Below are 25,701 nucleotides of genomic sequence, written 5' to 3'. Positions count from 1 at the left end.
TTCAAGCTCATTTGCACATTATTTTCAAAAAATAAATTTCTTGTCTCCTCTTCTGTTCGCAATAAATCGAAGTTTTCAGAAATTCAGAGCACTATTTTTCACTCGCGGCAGTTATGCGTCGGTCATGGTCGGGTGATCACTATGAATTCAGCTTCGCTTGATATGTTAGAATACAATATAGCATGTAGAGTGGCGATGAAACGTCACAGCAGTGGGCGTTACCCTGTATGGTTGGAAATTTCGGGTATGTAAGTGCACTAGTTGGGACTTCGTCCTTTAATCTAATGACATAATGCCGGTCTAAAAAGGAGCAACTATTTTTTGCTGAAATCAGCTCTTAGCAAGATTTTCTTTAAATAAATAAGACATAAAAATGCAAGTGTGCAGAGACAACAAATGTTGAAGGACGGTCGCACGGGCAATATAAAATCACAAACTCACACTTGCCACTAAGATTAAAAACACCAGGCTAGCTTAAAATGAAAACTGTGTATGTTTGAGCCTTATCATTGAGGGTAGCGGTACGTGGAAGGTACCACACTCCGATTTGGTAATCAGAACTTGCACTTAAATTATGAAAACAAGAGCGATCACTGAACACGTGCGTTGCCTCATGATAGACAATGGCATGTTGCAGCTACTGTGTAGCAGGTGACACAAAAACAGTGAAAAATGCGTTTTTATTCAAGGACCATAACTCGTCAAACCCATTCAAGCGGAGAACATGTGTTATATGCGCAACTTCTTGAGCTACTAAATTATGTAGAGTTCCTTTGAAATTGCAAAGGGGTAAAAGAGATATAGCCCGGCCAAATTCTAAAAACATTAAAGGGTGATAACTCTGACAAAAAACAATGAACCTCATAAGGTATAATCATCCTAACGCTAACATTTAAAACATACATTTTGTCATAACATGATATATCAATATTGTATAAGACATAAGATTATGCAATATCAATTGATCAGTTTCCATTATGGCCGCCCTCTGTCAATGCTCTTTACAAATATCTCAATAAAAAAAACAAGAAAATATGATTGCTTTTTGGTTTTTATTATCAGTTTTAATGTAAGTCCTATAAATAATGAAGTAAAAATGCAATTGTACCACACAAGAGTAATAAATTATCAAACAAATATGTACACGCTCTATATTCAATGTTCGCAATGTAAGGACTTCAAAAAAATGATTTTTCGGAACTTATTTTGAAGCGCCGTAACACATCAAAATTTTCCTCAATACTTTTTTGACAAAATTAATTGAGAAAAAAGAAACGTTAAAGTCTAAATATCAGTAAATTAAATGATAACTTTAATCACTATGAAAACTGGCAAACTGGATCTGCCAAAATGCGTCAGTGTACAGCACAGTAGCTATATTAACAATAAAAATCTACTTAAATTCTAATTCAGAAAGGTGTATTATGAACACAATTTATCAAAATATTTGGGAAAAAAACATTTTGAGATGTTTTGCACCATATTTATTGTTTTGAAGTAATTATCAATTTTTTAAACTGAGAAAAATTACATTTCCCGAAAGTCGAATTATTATTTTATAATATTACATAACAAAAATCTCTTATTGATTAAAATATATCCAATTTAGAATTTAACAACATTTTTTATAATTACAAAACAAATCACCCAAGAGAGAAACTTATTAACTCAGCCCTTAATCAACCTGGTATAGGTCAACTCTGTCCACTATCAAAATAGCTTTCGAAATGTTTATTTTATCTTCTTTTTCAAATTGACTGTTACTTTGTGCCAAAATACATGTATTTATATACAAATATTTGTTCAATTTACCAGCTATTACATCTAAAAATGTACAAAATTTATAAAAGAAAACATAACTATAGTTCCTACACATCGTGAATTTTTCATATACCTTGATGAATGAAAAAGAAAAAAGATAAAATAAGTCTTATTTTTCGCACCTTAAAAATATTACCAATCTCAGCCTTTGAACCACTTTACCTTCCAATAGAAATCATTGGATCCATTCTAATCTATTTAGTCTGACTTCAAAACATTGATGTTAAATGCATATCATACCACATATAGCTTTGTTTTCATTTACAAAGTCCAAAACATCTATATCAAATGCATATCATACCCCATATATCATTGTTTTCATTTACAGAGTTCAAAACATCTTAATTAAATGCATATCATACCCCATAAAGCATTGTTTTCATTTACAATATCCAAAACATCTATATTAAAAGCACTTTCTACTCCATTTAGCCTCATTTCAATTTTTATAATCAAAAATTAAATTTATTCCTTCTTGCACTTGAAGTAACAAAGTTTTGACAAAATGTCAAAAAATGTGAAATAATGAGGTTATTTAACATTTTGTTGAGAACAATACTGATTCTGGTACACAGTAACACAGCTGAAAAATGCTAGCGCCCCATTCAAATTGGTTTGATAGCTGTGTACATTGTCAAACAGAACCAGTTTTGTACCCGACTATGCATTATTACCAGTATTTAAGATATGAACCAAGCTATTCTGGGGTCTGGGTAAGTTTTATGGCCGAAATTCATTCGATATTTGTAAAATGGCTCTCTAATATTGGGACAATTGTTTCAAGGGTTTTTTAACGTTTGTCATCATGGATTGCCCTTAACTATTTTTCATTTGAAAAACATTGTAGAGTCCATATTCTCCATGTCGCTCATATATAGTCTTTAGGTGAAAATAATTTAGTCCAGAACTAGCAATATTCTCTGCGTGCCACATTTTTATTGTTCAATCACTTATTAGAGAAAGCAAAGCTGGATGTTTTTATTGGGTATTCGAATTGTCAAAATTATGTCTTCAGGAGGAAAGTTTTTCAGCAGAATCATTGTGTATAGCATGACTAATACTTTACACTATCTTCTGCATTATAAGCATTACATTTTATACGAGTATATTCCTGGCAAGGTCCTCTTGTTTATAACTTTTTTTGTTTTTTGATGACACTTTTAAACAATGGTAATGAATCAGAAAGACCTGGAACAACTGACGCATACTCATCAATAAGCGCACAGTTGGTAAGGGCTAGAGAAAGCACAATGAAATCAAACCTACGCCCATTATGGGCCCCTAATACCTCATTTGTAAAGGATTTTTAACCATTTAATTAAAATAGAGCTTGATTGATTCCAACATTTTCTACTAGAAAACCGTTTACAACCATGTCTGAATTATTTCGCATGCAGATTTTTGCTACCCTCTCAGCTGATGGTGAAATTGGGATCTTTGGTACCACAGACTTATTAAACTTCAACCCTGATCCCATGTCGTGTCCAGCTATTTGGATCAAATGTGGTAGTTGATCTCCTCTGACTGAAAAATCACAAAGAATAAATGACTCGAGGTTTAAATGAAGTTTACCTTTCATAAAATGTTACATTTTATTTCACAAATATATGCCATACGTTATGGAAAAAATAAGATACGAGATCTGGAAATCTTGCTATTGTTAACAGTTCTGACAATTGAACAAGTACAACGCAATATAAAAATGCTACATCACAAAAAAGTCACAAACCTCAAAAAATGCGATAAAGTTTTTTCTAGCATTTCTCAATATATAATATTTTTAAACAGACTTGGCAATCTAGTGCATTTATACATGAGATATGGACAGAAAAATAGAACAAAATGTTAACACACTATAGCACGTTTATATGATTATTTCATAAACTATCCCACTCAATGTGACTTACATATTTCATAATTTTTATTGAAATGTAAGAATAGGAAAAGGTATCAATTTTTCCTGCATGTTTGTATTTAAAATTGAAAAACATGCATTACTTTAGAGCAATGCATTTAGAACTGATCTCTTGAAATGCCTTAAACAAGGAGTTGAAAAGGTGCTTGCATAATATCTCATTAACCGACAGACACACAAAACAAATACTACATACAATGTGAAAAGAAATCAGTAACTTACCAGCCTAATATAAGAGTCGCCTTCTAGAGATTCCTCAGTCATTTGATTTACAAAGCGTTCTTGTTTCAGAATAATTCGTTTTGTGGATGGTAAGTTGATGACTTCTCGGGCATGCTTCCGAGCATGTTCAAACTTCTCTGCATGTTTAACGGTGTAAACTCCCGGTGAGAGACCACCTTCAGTATTCAACTGAGTCAAAGCAGTATTGTAACTTACATTAAAGTCCAAATACATGTATTACAACTGCATATGAATGCAAATATGACCAACTAACTTACAAGCTAGGTGTCTAATTAATTATAAAATAATTTATTTGAAAAGATCTCTAAATATCATCAAGTACAGTATTAACAATATATATGTTTCGAGGGAACTACATGTGCTCATGAAAATATTGCCATTGTTTTTACTTTTCAATTTATTCACAAACAAAAATCTTTGAAAAGGAAACAAATTTGTTTATCTAACCTATGCCTATAATAATCAAATAGTAACTTTAAACTGTTTGCAACAATATTTATAGTAATTATTGATGTAAGGAAAATATGTGATATAAAATGAGACAATTATCTAATCTTTATAAAATCAATTTAGTCACATATAAAGCAATTACTTCAAAATGTCTTAGGCTACTGTTAAGAACAGTTTATCAACAATGCAACATCAGCAACAACTGTAAAATAATAAAATTGAAACACATAACATTGGTAGCTATATGAAACTTACAACAGAAAAAAAAAATTCAACTATCTATGAACAAATCTTAAATAATCATAAAGAAAAGCAACGGTAACGGTTTAAATTTTTGAACAATAAATCATAAAAGAAGAAAAGCTACAACTTTTATTTTGTATTCATCTAACTATATCTTTGTAATGCAATGACGTCCTTCATTTACGAAGTTGAAGTAGCATGAAAACGAAAATCCAATGCTTCAGTTACACCATAATTTATGTTCGTGTGGGCTCTTAGTGTCACGTCACGATTTGCATGTTCACACTGCTGACTGCTGCCCAAGTCAATCAGCTGACCAACTCTGGCGGATAATGTCGAAATCCGGCGGAAAACTAAGAGATCGACAGCGGCGACTTAAGATGATCATACCTTAAAGTGGATGATATGCACAACTAGACATGGTGTTCATCATTACTTTCAGTTTTGATGAAATTGCACCAGCAGTGTCTGACGAGAAGTCAAGGCAAGCTTCTTTGTAGCTGGCAACACGAAAAGACACTTTTTTATTCAAGAACCATACCTCGAGTTAAAATCGTTCAAGCAGAAAACTGACTTGTTATGTGTATTATGCACAAGTAATTGAGATACCAGTCATTCCTGTAAAGTTTCATTGAAATTGCATATTAAGTGGTATAAGAGGAATAGTCCGGGGAATCTTGGAACTGAACATTCCTGTAAAATTTGGATGAAATTACACCAGTAACTTCTAAAAAGTAGTCCGAACAAGTTTCTTTGTATACGTAACTTGCAGCACACGCAAAACACCTTTTTAATTCAGGCCATAACTCGGCTAAAAATCATTCAATGGTAAAATCCGTTTCATATGCACAAGTACTTGAAATGCAGATAAATTTGGTAGAGTTTTATTGCAACTGCATTATTAGCATGAGAGGAGCAGTTCGGACAATTGAAAAAAAAAAAAACACAATAGGTTCATAACTCTGACAAAACTATTGGACCAAAAATGCCGACGATATGCACAACTTAATTTTGTTCTGATTATTCCTGAAAAGTTTGGATGACATTGTACAAGTAGTTTAGTTTTTGGGGAATAGTCCGGACAAGTTTTGTTACTGACGTATATCATCTTCGGACAAATGGCAGTTAAATTTAATTTAAAATGGACACACTACAATGAACACTCAAAGATAATACATTCTACTGTTCCGTGGTATACATATTTTCCACATGACATACCTCCTTGTGTCAGTTGAAGGAACATAAGCTGAATTATTATCCATCGCTTGTTTGTTTTTAGCAAAGAATAGCCTTTGCATGTGCAGGGAGGTTACCGTTTGAGTAGATTTCGCAAAGAGGGTACCGATATGGATATGCACCGTGTGTTTATTACGAGTTTTTGAACGGCCTTGGTCACTTGACTATACTTATACGCAACTCTTTTTTAATTTTAACTTTATAAATGATTTTCATTTCAAATTTGTAAATAAAAAGTTAAGAGGGTAGGTAATTAGGTTAATATTTAGGTCATTAAATATCGGATTAGAGTTTCAAACCTGAATCTGGACACAAAGTCAAAATGTCATAGCTTCATGTAAGAAGCTAAAGTAGGCCACTTCTTCAAAATCTATGTCAGCTGATATCACAAAATTCATTTTTTCATCTAAATGTGTGAACATGGTCCAAAATTCATAGTTGTACATCACATGACAAAAAGTACGCACATTTGTCTTAATCTAGGTCAGCTAATATCAAAATCTCTTGTCACCTCTAAATCTCTGCACATGGTCTAAATTTCATAGCTGTCATCAAAGGCCAAGAAGATAGGTACCGTTATAAAATAATCTTACATTTTACAGAAAAAAATGTGCATATGGTCTTAATTCCAATTTGAAAGCTCTTCAACAAATGATAAAAATAGGTCACCTTGACAAAATCTAGGTCAGCTGATATCAATGTGTTCAACATTTCATAACCATAAGCCATAACAAGAGATTCATAACTTTAACAATGACGGCCAAGGTCAGATCTTAATTAAGTGTGTTTGGTCGCAAGGCTTGTTTTGGCAAAGTACATACATAACAAAATTATAGCAATTTTAGAACGGTCAAGGTTTTATGAACGTCAATGTTAGATCAACATTTTAGATGGTCTTGTCGATAAATTGTTTTATCCAAGGATGAAGATTACTTAATTACGAAGGTCCAGTCAATTGAAACAGAAAAGGTGAACATTCAAAAATATTTAACCTTGAAGGTCATAAATGGACCGAGGTCAATCTTAGTTTGATGTATTCGATAGTCGTATACTAGTTATATTGTATCTAAATTTGAAGTCAATCCATTCATTAAAAATAAAGTTATAGAAAGTAAGAACAAAAACTAAATCAATCATTTGACTTACAAAGTGAAAGTCATTTATGAGTAAAGTCTGTCTGGGTAACTGGAAGGTCTACCTTAAAAGATTGCCTACAAAATATAAGCAAGGCTTAGTTTGAAGACTTTACACCAAGAAATAAAAAAGAAAAGCTATGATCAATGTTAAATTTTGACGACGGCAACGGCAGCGCGGGAGGCATACATTACTATAACAATAACTCTCTTTTTCTTCCTCGAAAACAGTCGAGCTAAAAATGGTTGGTTGTCTCCTTGGCATGTGGTGTAAGGACAATTTTTAATTAAATCTGTTTTGTATATTGACTAATACATTTTATATATGTTGGAGGTGAATACGTTGAAGGACCGAAATAAAAAATAACAGTGAAACCAGTGAAGAATCTAATTTTACCGGAACAGTTGCATTCATATATTAGCACTCCTCGTAGAAGAACACAATGTGACATTTACGTGTCTATCATCTAAGGTTTTGAGTCACAAATATGTAACTGCGTTTTCATATTTAAGTATTTGTAAGTGAATCGTAGGGCGAAGCCAATATTACGTTTAAGGGCTGGAGTGACATGAAATTCGTCGATTATGCTATAAACTAGTGATGCTTACTCTGGACAATGTAGTTTCTGGAGTGACTTCAATAGCACATTTCTCAGCACATTGTTTTGCTTTTATAACAATTCAAGAAAATGTCAGGCTTTTTTTGGGAAAGAAATGACAAATTATGTTTGTAAAACGCAGCAAAATAAACATGTTTATTACTTCATATACGATTTGTGTTCAGATTTGCATCGTTCTTGTCTCAGATTCGATATATCATGTTATTTTCCCGTACGGAAAATTTCGCGATTATTGCAGGAATCTAATTTTAGGGAATCTCATTTTAGCAATTTTGTTATACATCTTTTTAATTGTTTTTATGCTGGCAAAGAGAGGCGACTCTTTTTGTCAGAGATTTATTTTTTCACAGGTAAACATTTGTTTTCAATTTTCCTATTGATATATCACTTAAAAATATGTGTTCGGTCTCGTCTCAACTTATTGTACATAAAAAAAAAAAAAAATATGTTATTGTTGAGTTGAATTTGTTTGTATACCTACTTGCAATGTAAAATAATCTTATAATATAAGACAATCAGTTTAATAAGCATCAACAAGAATACCTGTTTGCTCAATGTGTCACTTAAGTAATGTAAGAACATGCGAATAAACTGGTCAGCAAATCCAAATTAAAACAAAAAATGAAGTTCCATTATCTCGCAAAATCCCCGTATAATGTTTCTTTAATAAGGATTAATGTCATTGTGAAAATTGTTAAAATGAAATTTTGAAGTCTGTTCTTTTGTTTATTACCCCTTAAAATAAAAAAACTGTGTTATTGTTTAACAGAGCTGGATAAATGCAATAAAACTACAAATATAATTTGTTCGGAAGGTACAAAGTGATTCCTGTGGACCTCTACGCCCTCACACATACAAACACACTTCTACAAACAACTATGTTGGTAGGAAGCATGTATGCATATCAATTCTTTAAAAAGGCTTTAGTGAATTTTCTTTTAAATCATTGAGTTTACCTTGTACAATTATCTCCCTTGTACCACTTTGGTCAAGTATTCCTGATAGGTTTGATATTCCATTGTTTAATGTACACGTGTATGTCCCTGTATCGTCAAGTCGGAGCGATTTAAAGTAAAGAGAGCTATACTTCTCTGTATGATCTACAACTGTATTGTTATTTGGTATGGCAACATTGTTCCAGCTTTGAAATAAACTTGTGTAGATGTAACTAGATGGTACACCATGGCCGTTACAGTATAATGAAAGACTTTCTCCTTCTTTGACACTTGTCGTTGACAGACTGATATTTACATCAGGGGCATCTGTATTAAAGAAAGTAAAGAATATCTTAAAAATGTATGGTTTACAGTTGTAATGTGTTTTCGAATACATGATAGTCCAAATCAGATACACTTCTACGTGTAATGTGATATGACTTGTTGTCGGCAAAACTAAAATAGCGTAAATCCATTCAGCAGTGAGATCGGAAATAAAAGGCTGGACAAATTCGCTATACTAAAATTCACTACATAACATTTCGCCAAAACATAACAACCTCATATGATTTACATCGGGTAGATAAGTTTTCGTAGATTTTATAATCATAGATATTTGTGATAATAGTGATTATTTGTCTATATAATGAATATGGAAATTATAAAGAAAAAAATTCAAGAATAAGTTTTATTCAATTATAGTTTTTAGAGTGCAAATAAGAAATATATTTTGCACTGCTTACATTGCATAGTACTGTGCCACTATGATAATGTGAAAGTGACGTTGCATTTTTTGTGTACACAAAGGTTAACAACCTTTATCTGATTTGGTAAAACAGTGATTTTAGATTATAATACAAGATAAGAAATAGAGTTTGAAATGTCTCGATGGCAAAGTTGGTAAAGTCAATGAGATGCTGTGCGACTTAAATTTTATCATGTGTTCGAGCCTTACAAATTGTCTGATCTTTTTTCTTTCTTTCTTTCCCTACTTTTTAGATTTTACATTAGATGCGATTGAAGTGGAATATAAAGGTGGTTTTGTTTTAATATCTTATAATTTAAATATACCAGTAATAATGATTTTTTATCCTATGTAGTATGTTGAAGTCATAGAACATGTACATTGCACGAGTATTTTATGCAAACTTAACTATACTTGAAACGACTTTTGTACGTGTATGCATTCTGTTTAGTATTCAATATAATGTTGAATCAACTAGCTAGATATGGCTACAATGAAAACAAGCGCACCGCTAGGCGGAGCATTATATGCCCGAAAGTGTTGTTTTTTTTAGTAAGGATGAAGCATTTGTAAGACATGGGAATTCGCTGTTAATCCTATAAAATTTTACAGCTGTAGGTTGATTAATACTTAAGTTATTAATAATGACCGTAACCTTTGACCTTGTGATCCCAAAATCAATAGGGGTATTCTACCTTATATGGACAATCATCCTAAGAAGTTTGAATATTGTGGGCCAATTGGAACTTTAATTATGCTCTAGAAACTGTTTTCAGTATTAAGGTAAAAGTGACTTTGACCTTGTGACCCCAAAATCAATAGGGGTCTTCTACCAAATATGGACAATCATCCTATGAAGTTGGAATATTGTGGGCCAAATGGAACTTACGTTATGCTCCGGAAACTGTTTTTGGTTTAAGGTAATAGTGACCTTGACCTTTGACCTAGTGACCCCAAAATTAATACGGGTCTTTTGCCCAATATGGACAATCATCCTATGAAGTTTGAATATTGTGGGCCAAATGGAACATAAGTTATGCTCCAGAAACTGTTTTCAGTTTTAAGGATATAGTGACCTTGACCCTTGATCTCTTGACCCCAAAATCAATAGGGGTCTTCTACCCAATATTGACAATCACCCTATGAAGTTTGAACACGGTGGGCCAAATGGAACTAAAGTTATGCTCCGGAAACTGTTTTCAGTATCAAGGTAATAGTGACTTTGACCTTGTGACCACAAAATCAATAGGGTCTTCTACCCAATATGGACAATCATCCTATGAAGTTTGAACATTGTTGGTCAATTGGAACATAAGTTATGCTCCGGAAACTGTTTTCAGTATCAAGGTAATAGTGACCTTGACCTTTGACCTTTTGACCCCAAGATCAATAGGGGTCTTGTACCCAATATGGACAATCATCCTATGAAGTTTGAACATTGTGGGTCAATTGGAACTTAAGTTAAGCTCCGGAAACTGTTTTCAGTATCAAGGTCATAGTGACCTTGACCTTTGACCTTGTGACCCCAAAATCAATAGGGGTCTTCTACCTAATATGGACAATTATCATATGAAGTTTGAACATTGTGGGTCGAATGGAACTTAAGTTATGCTCCGGAAACTGTTTTCAGTTTTAAGGTCATAGTGACCTTGACCTTTGACCTTTTGACCCCAAAATCAATAGGGGTCTTCTACCCAATATGGACAATCATCATATGAAGTTTGAACAATGTGGGCAAAATGAAACTTAAGTTATGCTCCGGAAACCAAATTGCTAACGGACGGACGGACAGACAGACAGACGGACGCCAGGGGGTATAACATAATATGCCCTTTCGGGCATATAACAAAGATAAAATGAAATGATAATTTAATAGAAAATAACAAAACTCTTAACTTTATAAGAAACAAAAACAAGTTATAGTTAAATAACTTAAGAGACCTGTTGAAACGCTTTGCATACTATGGCAATTTTACACCTTAAAACATAGTATGTGTGGTTTCACAATTTACTTCTTTCTTGATTTATGCTAAATGCTTTTTATATACGAGATGCAGTGGTGGGGGTAGAACAAATGCTTAATATTATATTGATCATGCTGTTTGCCATCTTCATATTTGTTTGTATTATCAGTTATGTCTTAACGCATCAAATGCATATATTGACAAACATTTCCATCAGCGCGTGTCTAATACATTGTTTAAGAAATAATATATCTCAAACAGTGATTTTATCGCTCAATAACATCACTGTTTGGAGTTCGGATGCGAGGAATTATATCACGAGGGCGTAGCCCGAGTGATATTATGATGCGCATCCGAACGACAAACAGTGATGTTATCAAGCGATAAAATCACCGATTTGAATATATTATTTCGATTCTAACACGACATCAACAAATAAATGCTGTCGTATCTGATATTATGAAAAATTGCGCCTGATTTGTTTCCGTACATATTTTAAGCGCGTCAGATTCTTTTAGTGATTACGTCACATGTATAATGATTACGTCACATATCTAAAACTGTGACTCTGTTGCATAATAACACACACTTTCGGTTCTTCTATATTCAATAGTGAAAAATGCGGGTCGTGTTAGAATATCATTTATAACACATCGCAACTTTCTATAAAGGTTGTAAGACGACTTTTAGACGACTATTTTAATTTATAAAAACTTATGGTGCCCTGCATTGCGTACATCTGAGTAGAACCACTAACCATATATACCAAACTTATTAAAAGATAGAAATTATGTTTAGTGAACGAGAGTTAAAGTCATGATTTTTATGGCATGAACGTGTTATTTTAACTCAGATGGAGACGCAAATATCATGCAAAATTTCACATTTTAAACACTTTTACTGTTTTGCATTGTCCTGTTATCATCTATTTTGTTTAATTGAAGAAAAGCAACGAAAATATCAAAACTAAATTGTTCAGACTCGTGTTAGAACAAAACCCTTTGAATAAGATCAGTCACTTATTCTAGCGAATATCATTTGGGGCTTTTCAACCTGCATCTTGTCATACGAGAGATATTGAAAGTTCTCTCGTCAGCAAAGAGTATATATCATCTTGCATTGCCATCGTTTTAATAAGATAAGACCATCCGTGTGCTAATTATATCGAGGCTATACATTGTTTTTTGTGCATAAGATATTAACAAAATCAAACATTTTTTCTTAATTAAATCACATTTCTTCAATGAAACTTTGGAATAAAAATGTCTTTCCCCAACTAGGAGCCTCAAACTATAAGTATTTTCCCAATAGACCAAGTTGACGCAGACGAACACCTGATCATCACTTATTTTATATTATTACCCCTCACTTTTTTCGTAATGCTAATTTCCCATAGGCCTCTGGGAGTTATTTTTACTGTTAATGCAAGTGTACCACGTGACAAAAAATTTTGTACTGTTACATAGGTAACAGTATTTTTAACAGTATAAAATCTGGTCACGTGGTCTATTTTCTAAATAAAATGAAATAAAATGGCCGCCATTTTTTTCTCGATTCATTCTTATTTTCGTCGTTAAACCCCGATAGGACATCAATTTCTTCTATGAAGTATCTATGACATCCATAAAATTTAGTAGTTCGCACCCTGGTGTGCTTTTCGTGTATAAAATATATTTTTGTTGAATAGTCAAAAAATGAACATCCGTTTTCAACGGAAGAACTTGCAATGTAAATAATTAATTGTCAAACTTGAACATGCAGACGATTTAAGCATGCAACAAAGGATTATTTAACAATTTTAAACAGTGAAACGTTACAGAGATGGTGGTCAGACATAGGATATCATCGTTATTTTGTCAAAAACAATGCTAAGAACATTCTGGAAACAGAAGGATCAGATTTCACAGATCATAACCGTGTAAATGGGTTACTGTTTTGTTTTCTAAATAAAACCTAGCTTATTGTATGTTTATGATTTGTAGATATCATCACTTGCATAAAGAATAAAAGAAAAAGAAAACTTCTCAAGTAGGCCTAAAGTACACTTAAAACTTGAAAGGTAAGGACAGTTTAGTTATCATTGTTACTCTTGGTTTATTTTTGTAACGCCTCGGGTAACAGTATTTTCCTTGGGATGATATTTTTACTGTTACCCACAAACCCATGTGTTATTTATATACTGTTATATCACGCTGAGCATTATGTTATTATAAGCAAAAAGTTTTTTTTTTTTAAATGTCAAAATCAAATATTTTAAATTGTTTGATCGATAAATTGAAAAAAATATTGTTTGCGTTGACGTGTGACGTGTTGTCCGTCAACGCAAGACAATCATTCGCATAAGCCATCCCTTCACGAATCGCAACCATTTTGTATGCGTCCACCTATGTAGTCGTTGTATTGCATGCAAAAACTGATTTTTTGAACTTGAATGCAGATTGAACCACGGCGAACTTGAGATGTTTTATGAAACAGTATGTGACTGCGAATGCTTAAGTTAGGTAATAACAGCTGGGTAAGAAATGGGACTTTAAATAATTTCAAAAGTATATGTTCTAAGATACAACATGAGCCTTGATTGTAAATGGCATTTGTTTAAAAATTACTTTCCTTTAACACATTTGTATTTGTAAAATAGTAAATTTCGACAGTGATGTTTACCAACTTTATATATTAGATCACTCATTATTTAAGATTCAATTTACGTAGAACTTTGGTTTTTCACAAATTAAGTTCAGCTGGAAGAAATTATTCAACTAAACAAATCAACATCCTTGAATTCGAAGCCCAGTTTTAAATATGTTTTTAAAAGCCCTGGACGTAAAAAGCCCTATTTAATCAGGAATTAGTAATAAAACAAAAGCTTACATTGAACAATGATTTTTATAGTTGCCTCTGCAGATTTTGGGAACTGTGATGTTGCTGTATTGGTACTAATGCATTTGTAATCGCAGGCATTCTCTCTTAACACAGTGTTTAGTTGAAGTACACGTTCAGAAGTTATAGCAGAGGATCTATTTGTCCATTTATAAGAACAACCTGGATAGCATTCTGAAAGACATTCGATTTTTTCATTTGTATCCCCTTCTGTTATAATATGTGGTGATGTTTTGCTGAGAACAGCTGAATCAGGTCCATCTGAAAAATGTTATCAATAATATGACATTGATAATTTTTGAAATCAGTCACTTTTCCTATGTTTACTGAAACAGCTCCATCTGAAAAATATTGATCATTATTTAATTTTACCCATAAAATATGGTGCTATATCAGTCAAATATATATCATATTTGTAAAAAAGAATACGAAAGTGGGCGAAGTCAAAACTCATATTTATTTTAAGGGACTACTTTCGCCATTTTGTTTTAAAAGTCTGATAAATAAAAAAACAACTGTTTGTTGAATTTTATTTTTAAAACTATCTAGAATGATAAAAAATGGTCTAACTAAGAAAATGTATCCGAACACCAATATCTTTAATTCAGTCATTAACGCTGTACAGACGTTTAAAGATTTGTTTTCGTGATGTCACAATGAAGCGCCAAACAGCGTGTGCAAATACAGGAAAAACAAGACGCATCTATCAATAATCAATATATATCTCCGCGCTGTACAATTGCAGTTGGGATTCGTAACCATTTTTCTTTGATAGTGGAATTAAATAAAAAGGTTATTTTTTTCGTTTTTCGTTATATATGCTATATATTTTCACTCAACATGATAAAGTGCCACATATTTTATCATGTTTTGTGAAAATATATAGCATATTTTACTCAAACGAAAAAAAATATCCTCTTATTATTTAACAAAGAACAACTTTTTGATATTTCCTTTCTATACAAAAAAGGTTATTATTAGTGTTATTATATTCAGATGCTGAAATTAAGGAGTCACGCAATGACTCATTTCCAATAACTGTAACTCTGGAAAATAAGTCTATGGAGGTATCTTGTTTGGGCTTTTTGGTTCTTAATTGACTTGAAGATAATAGTTTTTACTTTAAAAAGAGTGTTTGAACATTTTATTTTGAGACAGTAGACAATTTGTTTGTGATTTCTTTCGGAGGTCATGCGATTAAGGTTCACCAGGACTGTTAAAATACTTTATATGAAGAAAGTATCATGTGTGTGAAGCAGTTGGAGTGGTTGGCAATGTATATAAACACAAATTGTAAAATAAAGAACTACGAATCCCTAAAGAACGACAAAAATATTATAAATGCTGTTTCAATAATATTATGTATAGAATTCAACATATAACCCTGGCATTTAATGTGATACCTTGTTTTACATGAATCACACCAAAGCTCTTATGATTTCAAAGCGACATTTTTACCAAAGAAGAAACAATTCCATCTAGGTGATTTAAGTCCCGGATGAGATTCCTTTTTTTAATCAACACGCAAGTGTTGTTATTAGAATATCAACTCTCGGTTAAAGAATGCAAAATGTATGCCCACAAAATTTTCAAGGGCCATGGCTTTTCAATTTTGCCTTTGTTGAAGACATGGATGAACTATCGAGTTCTTAAAATATCTATTTCATCTTAAATTGTTAAGATAACCTACTATTTAACCAGAAAATTATGTTTATACAACATATAAGATTAAATTTTCTCAGGATCAATTGTATACCTGATAGTTCAACTTTCATGGACACAATAACGGATACATTTAAAGAATAACATAACTCAAGGATTGCCATTGACATCACTATGTAGTTATAAATCCAATTCTATTTGTTATTAAAATGATATGCATAACATTTATACTGCCATCAGTCCATATTTAAAGTTAAAATGTTTTGAGTATATCTTCAGTTATCACAGATCCTACTCTTTCAAAAGGTCAGACAGACAGATGGCAAATCTGAAGCTCCGACAGGGCAAACTAGAAATCCACATAATGAGGTTTGTCAAGTGTCCAGTTTCACTAAAGCTAGAAATACATCCATAGGATACGGATACGGATGCATCCACACTCACTCCGCTTCCTTGTCAGTCTACTGACGTACAACAGGACAGTATGACAGTGAGAAAGACAAAGGAAAATCTACATTTATCCCTCTACCTTCAAGTGGTAATGGCATAAAAAAACGACATCAAACTTGTCGATGGTGACATCTTGATTTTGTCCAATATTAAAAATTACAAATTTCATTTTCAAGTACGCTTAAAATACATTAAAAATAAAAGTAAAACGCGGACGCACAACAACAAATCAACGAACAACGATTGCATGTCTCTATGTCCAATACGTTTTAAGTTAAGCAAGACTCAAGCTTAATATTGCAAATCTTTTCATAAGTCAATTAAGGCAATATTTCTCAAAATCCTAAAGCGAACACCCAGGTGTATACCTTAATATCAATATTCCTGTAAAGTTTCATGACTACAGGTCAAACACCTTTTTGGACAAGTTGAAAAATGACAATTTATATTTAGTCAAGGGCTATCACTCTAACAAACTGAATTAATACACACGCAAAGTCTCATGTGCACATCGTCACGATTTGGTCAACATTCCCTGCAAAGATTTTGATTAAGCTAAAGCATTTTAGTGGGACACATGATGTAACATTTTGGAACGGTTTTTCAAAGGAATGCGAAATTACTCCACAAATTCTGAAGTCATATACAAGCAACGCCCAAGGTGCTTACATTTCTTTTAAAATTCCATGAATGTAAGTCAAATAATATGTTGAGTACAAGCAAAACAATGTGAACATTGTAAACTCTAAAGTCAAGTTTAATCCATATAAATTAAGGTGACAACGGAGTCAATTATCACTGAAAATACCTAAAATGAAATGTTTTCTTAGATTTATCAACCTTTTCTGAACTCATTCGTGATTTAATTTTGGAAGCAGTAACATTTAGTTCAAAAGTGAGTTTTTAAACGTTTTAAAATGGTACCTTTACCATTTTTATCTGCCATTTGCGTCACCTGTCAATTATCGATAACGCTCCGCCCTCTGTTGAGGCATCAATAAGGGAAATCGGTAATCCCAAATATCCGTACATATTACTCGTAATACATGTATCGTACAAATACTGTACATCTTTTGAGAATATCTCGACATTTGTCGTATACCTTTTATTTAATAGTTGGCCAAGATGTAACATAAATAATTTAGAATAGCGGCAAATCGCACGACCATGGGTATTGTTAAAATAATATAGCTGCCTATTATATCAATAGTGTGTGAAATCATAATTTGATTGTCCCGTAATCTGATAGACATTAAACTGAATGTGTGGACAATTGTACGGATCCAATAGCTTGCTGTACATTCAACCTCGTTTTCTTACAAAATAAAAGGAAACAGACAACATGTTTTATGTAAACGCCTATAGATATGACAGGTGATGATAAATTTCTAAAATATTTTATGATAATATGCGGACGATATTTTTATGAATCAAAAGGAAAAATCGGAACAAAATGGAAATATAGTTTTAGTGAATGTTTTGAATATGTTTGCCAGTCATTTGTACTAATAAACCTGAGACAAAGTATGACATTTATTGTCCCAGAAGAAACAGAATCGAGATCTATCCCATGCATAGATTAATATTCATGATAATAAAAATCAAGGTCAGATCATATTGATCGAGTGATACCTTTTTTTCTATTAGAATATGTCAGGCATTTATAAGAATTGGTCGGACAAAATATATAATATCCCGTTCTTATTTGTACATCGTACCACGGACTTAAGCTCAGTTATTCAGCTGAATTAATTTATTAATATTTCACGGAATTTCATACACGAATACACAGGCAGCATGACACTGATATAATATAATAATGATGATGATAATAATAAACTTCAAAAGTGAAACAAATAAATTATCCCGCTTGCAGTACGCACGATTCCCCCCCCCCCCCACAGAGTGCCTCAAATGTTACCAATAGTCACGTGATATCTGCGACAGATACCTGACGGACAGTATATTACGTAAGATTTGTAGAATTTTCTGCTATAAAATGATATTAATCAGCAGATTTTAATTGGTCAGATGTCACTGGGTCATAAAAAGTTGTTAGAGTATGTAACCGCATCTTGTGACCCCCTTTGGTGCGATATTTGCGTATTATGCAATGATTTAGCGTAAAATACAGAGGTCTGAGAGAGAACAGCCGATTTATGACACTTCATTTGATGCGGGTCGGACTAATTTTGATTCGACATAACTTTTTTTAATAATCAAGCAATTGACATGCGGTTTAAAGCAAATGAAAGGAATTCATTTACGGAGGGAACCGTATCAGGGACTTTTGTTAGCTCAATCAGTGATTTAATTATCTTCAATTACGTAACATGTATGGTGAAAAAAGTCGCATAAAATGTTTGACGTTACGTAATATATTTTTGAGAAAAACAAAAATAATCTGAAACATGGTCCCCTAGACATTATAATTATGTTTATATTTCAAACATTTGATGACAAAAAATGACTTTGATGTGTCTTGCTTAACTAATTACTTGCAAAGGCATGTTTTTCAAAAATGTTATTTTTTTATGAAGATCACATTTACATTTAATGCACACGATTTAAATAGATAACAAGTATTACTTAAATAAATTCATTTAAATGACATTTATGGGAGTACCACGGAAAGTGTCTGTTGTCACCTGAACACATATTGCCAAAAGTCCAGCCTTTGAAACTTGACAATTCATACTTCGGTTCTACTAAATAGATAAGTAAAAATCAAATTGTCGATCCGAGAGAGAGTTACATACTGCACTTGTGTTAAGCGTTTAGATCATCTCGATTTAACAAATCTAAAATGGAAGCTGGTAACATGCAACTGTATTTAGAAATTTATAACAAACTGTATTTAGAAATGTATAACTTTAAATTTGCGACATGTAGAAATGTAAACGATAGAACGTACATAACAAGTTCTATGCAGTACATCATGACGTTAAGAATGTAACTGCACAAGATAACACTCTCAGGTTGTCAACAGTATAACAGACTATATTTGGTTGTAGATAACCCAAATTTTTGACCAAGTGTATAACCACGGAATAAACAAAGTTTACTATTGATAATTCCGTGGTATAACCAAAATGTGAATTTGTCCCATTTTAATGATAACCAGGTACGTATATTAACGTACCTGTGATAACATAAATATTTAGTGTATCCTTGCATCTCTGTTTACATCAATTGGAAGATATCTTGAGTCATGGGATATGATAATACGGTTGCACAGAAGTGACATTTATGCGTTTTTATTTTTCTCGTTCACACGAGATACTATGCCATGGCAACGAGTTACTAAATGTCGTGGCCACGAGATAATATAGTGGTACGCACGTGATACTATGTCGTGGCCAGGAGTTACAAAGTCGTTGCCGTCAAACAATTAAGTGCTGCGCACGGGATACTATGTGATAGCCACGAGTTACTAAAATACTGACCGTTGCTTGTTATTGCTTCTTTGCTTACCTACAGAACGAGAACTAGCCACTGACGGTAAATACAGAAACTGAGCGGATAAATACGTTTACTTAAAATGATGTGGTGGGCGGGGAAATTGGCGAAGCTTATTTATCTCTTATGCAGATGTGTACAACTTGATTTTGCTGATCTGAAACATGAGGGTTTGGCAATGTAAAGATATAAACGTAACTTCTATTTTATCGGCGTATGCACCAACAAGGAGTATTCAGCGTGTTATGATGAAAACTTGGTAATGCTATTTTCAGAAAACCAGATAATGATTTGTCGTTTAACAAATGTAATTTGTTCAAAACATATGTTTACAATGTTAATTCGGAAAACTCAATCCAAGAATACAACGTTGGAATTGACATACAAAGAAATACGATTGTGTTTTGTCCGTAAACAAACGGTTCGACTCAGATTAACAAAACTGGAATTTTTAGACAACGAATTGCTTCCATAAGCACATTCTTGTTAAGTTTGTTGACTCTAGCTCAAGCGAATTTTATGCTACATTTGACACAACATGAGAACGCAAAAACAAACGCACGCACACGGGAACGGGCGGAAGGATAATGGCAAATCTCAAAAATAACCAACGTTATAAACGGGTCCAAATGTATTGCTATGTCTACTTGTTGTTCTAGTAATTTCATTTTACAACAAAAGAACAAAAGAATGACATGCATTATTTCTTGACTATAATCTTTCCACTTTTCAAGTGTATAAAAACAACCAGATTTTTTCAACATAGGAAGAAAAATTAGTGGACCATCATCATCACTTAATTGCTTTAACCTTGAACTGGTATTATATCGTTCATTCTGCATCTTAAAGGTTGCAAATGCGAACAAGGTTTTCTTCTCACCACATTTGAGCTGTATACCTTCTAACATATTTTCAGGATTGTTGTGCCAAAATTATAGCCCCCTTATTATTAACCTTAACGAATCATTATTTTTTATGTTTTTTTTCTTTTTTTGTTATATTTTGCGAAACCTGACTACTTAGTTTTTGTGCATACCAATCACCGCTAGTATGACTGTACAAACTTAAATTATGGAATTTTACATATACATCTATACATCAAAGTTATGATTTTGTAACAAAAAAGATACAGGAAATGATGATTCATCCACTAATGCTTCATATATTATAAAAAACAAAATATATTAAAGAAATCTTAGAAAAAATCTTTTGTTGAGGATTCGAATTTGCAACTTCGGGATCGCTACGCTATCATAATAAGCACTAGGTCGTTGGGACCTGAATACAGTATTAAGACCTTTCCTTTCTTTTAAAACCAATTATTAAACCGTAATAAATCACGAAATCTAACAAAAAGGCTTCTGGAAATTAATGAGTCTTAGGTCAATATTGCCTAATAATATAAAGCTATTTTCTGTACAAAACATTGGTATTACATGATATCACTGCCCCTTAATGAATAGCGATGAGAAGAGCGCTTATATTCGAATATGCACTTATTTACAAGATTCTAAAATAATTTATATTATGTCTTTATTCTTTCCTTTCTTATTTCCATAACACTCTGAAAATGTAATTGGTTAAGCACAAAAACAGTTTTAAACTTTTGTTAATAACTTATACACTAGCGATTGATGTATCTGAATTTATGCTTAAATAATTCCTCTTTTATTGTTTAAGATATTTACCTGAAAACAAAAGAATACAACATTGTAAGCTTGACAATCTAACTTACTCCAATCATATTAAGTACGAGAAATTTCTAACTGGCGCTGAACATTAATACAGCTAAAGGGACATCAAGGGACATAAACTGAAAGCCTAGTAGTTACAAGAAAATAAGACTGTCTACTTACATCTTACATTGACAATAGTTTGTATTGTTGTTGTTGAAGATGAACTTTTTTCAGGATTTTTTGCTATACAAGTATATATTGCAGCATCTTCACGGTGTAGTTTCCCTATAGATAAAACATTTGTACTACTGACTGTGGTTGTCTGTATTGTCTTTCTCCATGTGTATGTGCAATCAGGATAGCAGTCACCAGAGCAAATGATATCATTTAGACTCTGTCCTTCATTTTTGGTGTAATTTTGTGCTGATGGTGATAATGTAGTTGATGACTGGTACGGTCCATCTTTAAATCAAACAAACATATGAAAAGGTAAATGCAGTTTCCATTTGCATGCCATATCCTTAGCCAAAAAAGCTGAAATTAACCATTTATTTACTAGGAAGCGAAAAGGAAAACGGCAAAAACATTATTGGTTAATATTACGTCAAGTGAAGTGCTCTATGTCACTTAACAAAATAGTTATTATAGTAAATTTCATAATACCTTATTATAAGAACACATACTTATGCGAGCATACGATCGAACCTACACACTTTTTGAAACATTATAAATAGTGTGTATAATTATACTAAATATTTTTAGTGTCATTATATGTATAATGTTGCTGTTTCAACATGTCAATGTAATATACCTATAACAACTTAAAAAAATAAATTATGTACTTTTCAATTGCATTCGTGAAGTTAGCCAGACAGCCGGAACAGCCGGAGCAGCCGGAACATATTTTCGTTTAGTCCGGTTGTTCCGGCTACTCCGGCTAGCCGGAATCCGGTTCTGGCTGAATAGGCTAGCCAGAAATGATACAGTAAAACCTGTGCAAAAGACCATTCATTTATTTCATGATGTAGTTTCAAATTCCTTATCACATCGATATCAGGTTCTTCAGGCTAGCCAGAATAACCGATATCAAGTGTACTTCAGATGAAAAATTCAGATATATTCCTAAAATATGAGCGTCGTCCATGGTGTGTCCGGGTGTCCGCGGGTATAGGTGTGTCCGTCGGGAATACTCTGGTATTTTGCCGACGATGAGCCGAAAATCGTACTATACAGCTCATATCTGGCCAATTCCGGCTGGCCCCTGTGGGGACCAGACTCAATTCCGCAGAACCGCATATGGTGGGATGGTTAGGGGGTCTGGCCGGGTGTCCGCGGGTATAGGTGTGTCCGTCGGGAATACTCTGGTATTTTTGCCGACGTTGAGCCGAAAATCGTACTATACAGCTCATATCTGGCCAATTCCGGCTGGCCCCTGTGGGGACCAGACTCAATTCCGCAGAACGCATATGGTGGGATGGTTAGGGGGTCTGGCCGGGTGTCCGCGGGTATAGGTGTGTCCGTCGGGAATACTCTGGTATTTTGCCGACGATGAGCCGAAAATCGTACTATACAGCTCATATCTGGCCAATTCCGGCTGGCCCCTGTGGGGACCAGACTCAATTCCGCAGAACCGCATATGGTGGGATGGTTAGGGGGTCTGGCCGGGTGTCCGCGGGTATAGGTGTGTCCGTCGGGAATACTCTGGTATTTTGCCGACGATGAGCCGAAAATCGTACTATACAGCTCATATCTGGCCAATTCCGGCTGGCCCCTGTGGGGACCAGACTCAATTCCGCAGAACCGCATATGGTGGGATGGTTAGGGGGTCTGGCCGGGTGTCCGCGGGTATAGGTGTGTCCGTCGGGAATACTCTGGTATTTTGCCGACGTTGAGCCGAAAATCGTACTATACAGCTCATATCTGGCCAATTCCGGCTGGCCCCTGTGGGGACCAGACTCAATTCCGCAGAACCGCATATGGTGGGATGGTTAGGGGGTCTGGCCGGGTGTCCGCGGGTATAGGTGTGTCCGTCGGGAATACTCTGGTATTTTGCCGACGATGAGCCGAAAATCGTACTATACAGCTCATATCTGGCCAATTCCGGCTGGCCCCTGTGGGGACCAGACTCAATTCCGCAGAACCGCATATGGTGGGATGGTTAGGGGGTCTGGCCGGGTGTCCGCGGGTATAGGTGTGTCCGTCGGGAATACTCTGGTATTTTGCCGACGTTGAGCCGAAAATCGTACTATACAGCTCATATCTGGCCAATTCCGGCTGGCCCCTGTGGGGACCAGACTCAATTCCGCAGAACCGCATATGGTGGGATGGTTAGGGGGTCTGGCCGGGTGTCCGCGGGTATAGGTGTGTCCGTCGGGAATACTCTGGTATTTTGCCGACGTTGAGCCGAAAATCGTACTATACAGCTCATATCTGGCCAATTCCGGCTGGCCCCTGTGGGGACCAGACTCAATTCCGCAGAACCGCATATGGTGGGATGGTTAGGGGGTCTGGCCGGGTGTCCGCGGGTATAGGTGTGTCCGTCGGGAATACTCTGGTATTTTGCCGACGTTGAGCCGAAAATCGTACTATAACAGCTCATATCTGGCCAATTCCGGCTGGCCCCTGTGGGGACCAGACTCAATTCCGCAGAACCGCATATGGTGGGATGGTTAGGGGGTCTGGCCGGGTGTCCGCGGGTATAGGTGTGTCCGTCGGGAATACTCTGGTATTTTGCCGACGATGAGCCGAAAATCGTACTATACAGCTCATATCTGGCCAATTCCGGCTGGCCCCTGTGGGGACCAGACTCAATTCCGCAGAACCGCATATGGTGGGATGGTTAGGGGGTCTGGCCGGGTGTCCGCGGGTATAGGTGTGTCCGTCGGGAATACTCTGGTATTTTGCCGACGTTGAGCCGAAAATCGTACTATACAGCTCATATCTGGCCAATTCCGGCTGGCCCCTGTGGGGACCAGACTCAATTCCGCAGAACCGCATATGGTGGGATGGTTAGGGGGTCTGGCCGGGTGTCCGCGGGTATAGGTGTGTCCGTCGGGAATACTCTGGTATTTTGCCGACGTTGAGCCGAAAATCGTACTATACAGCTCATATCTGGCCAATTCCGGCTGGCCCCTGTGGGGACCAGACTCAATTCCGCAGAACCGCATATGGTGGGATGGTTAGGGGGTCTGGCCGGGTGTCCGCGGGTATAGGTGTGTCCGTCGGGAATACTCTGGTATTTTGCCGACGTTGAGCCGAAAATCGTACTATACAGCTCATATCTGGCCAATTCCGGCTGGCCCCTGTGGGGACCAGACTCAATTCCGCAGAACCGCATATGGTGGGATGGTTAGGGGGTCTGGCCGGGTGTCCGCGGGTATAGGTGTGTCCGTCGGGAATACTCTGGTATTTTGCCGACGTTGAGCCGAAAATCGTACTATACAGCTCATATCTGGCCAATTCCGGCTGGCCCCTGTGGGGACCAGACTCAATTCCGCAGAACCGCATATGGTGGGATGGTTAGGGGGTCTGGCCGGGTGTCCGCGGGTATAGGTGTGTCCGTCGGGAATACTCTGGTATTTTGCCGACGTTGAGCCGAAAATCGTACTATACAGCTCATATCTGGCCAATTCCGGCTGGCCCCTGTGGGGACCAGACTCAATTCCGCAGAACCGCATATGGTGGGATGGTTAGGGGGTCTGGCCGGGTGTCCGCGGGTATAGGTGTGTCCGTCGGGAATACTCTGGTATTTTGCCGACGTTGAGCCGAAAATCGTACTATACAGCTCATATCTGGCCAATTCCGGCTGGCCCCTGTGGGGACCAGACTCAATTCCGCAGAACCGCATATGGTGGGATGGTTAGGGGGTCTGGCCGGGTGTCCGCGGGTATAGGTGTGTCCGTCGGGAATACTCTGGTATTTTGCCGACGTTGAGCCGAAAATCGTACTATACAGCTCATATCTGGCCAATTCCGGCTGGCCCCTGTGGGGACCAGACTCAATTCCGCAGAACCGCATATGGTGGGATGGTTAGGGGGTCTGGCCGGGTGTCCGCGGGTATAGGTGTGTCCGTCGGGAATACTCTGGTATTTTGCCGACGTTGAGCCGAAAATCGTACTATACAGCTCATATCTGGCCAAATTCCGGCTGGCCCCTGTGGGGACCAGACTCAATTCCGCAGAACCGCATATGGTGGGATGGTTAGGGGGTCTGGCCGGGTGTCCGCGGGTATAGGTGTGTCCGTCGGGAATACTCTGGTATTTTGCCGACGTT

General features: G+C 35.5%; 1 protein-coding gene across 1 annotated transcript in view; it reads right to left on the bottom strand.

The window, feature by feature from the left end:
* Positions 1–3,958: 3,958 nt before the first annotated feature.
* The window catches only part of LOC132724576 (hemicentin-1-like), a gene marked incomplete at its 3' end in the record, with an annotated part of 59,784 nt that continues 38,041 nt past the window's right edge, over positions 3,959–25,701 (bottom strand). The window contains exons 7-11 of the mRNA XM_060709454.1: positions 21,610–21,891; positions 14,174–14,443; positions 8,618–8,923; positions 8,143–8,159; positions 3,959–4,147 (exon numbers count right to left, since the gene is read on the bottom strand). Of these exons, the coding sequence (XP_060565437.1) occupies positions 3,959–4,147; positions 8,143–8,159; positions 8,618–8,923; positions 14,174–14,443; positions 21,610–21,891 (1,064 nt within the window). The remainder of the gene's footprint in view (positions 4,148–8,142; positions 8,160–8,617; positions 8,924–14,173; positions 14,444–21,609; positions 21,892–25,701) is intronic.

Source organism: Ruditapes philippinarum, unplaced genomic scaffold (genome assembly GCF_026571515.1).
Source record: "Ruditapes philippinarum isolate M1 unplaced genomic scaffold, ASM2657151v2 ctg2194_1_1_1_1, whole genome shotgun sequence".
In the NCBI taxonomy this organism is placed as follows: domain Eukaryota; kingdom Metazoa; phylum Mollusca; class Bivalvia; order Venerida; family Veneridae; genus Ruditapes; species Ruditapes philippinarum.
The sequence above is the reverse complement of the archived record's forward strand: the minus strand, read 5'-3'. Positions and strand labels throughout refer to the sequence as shown.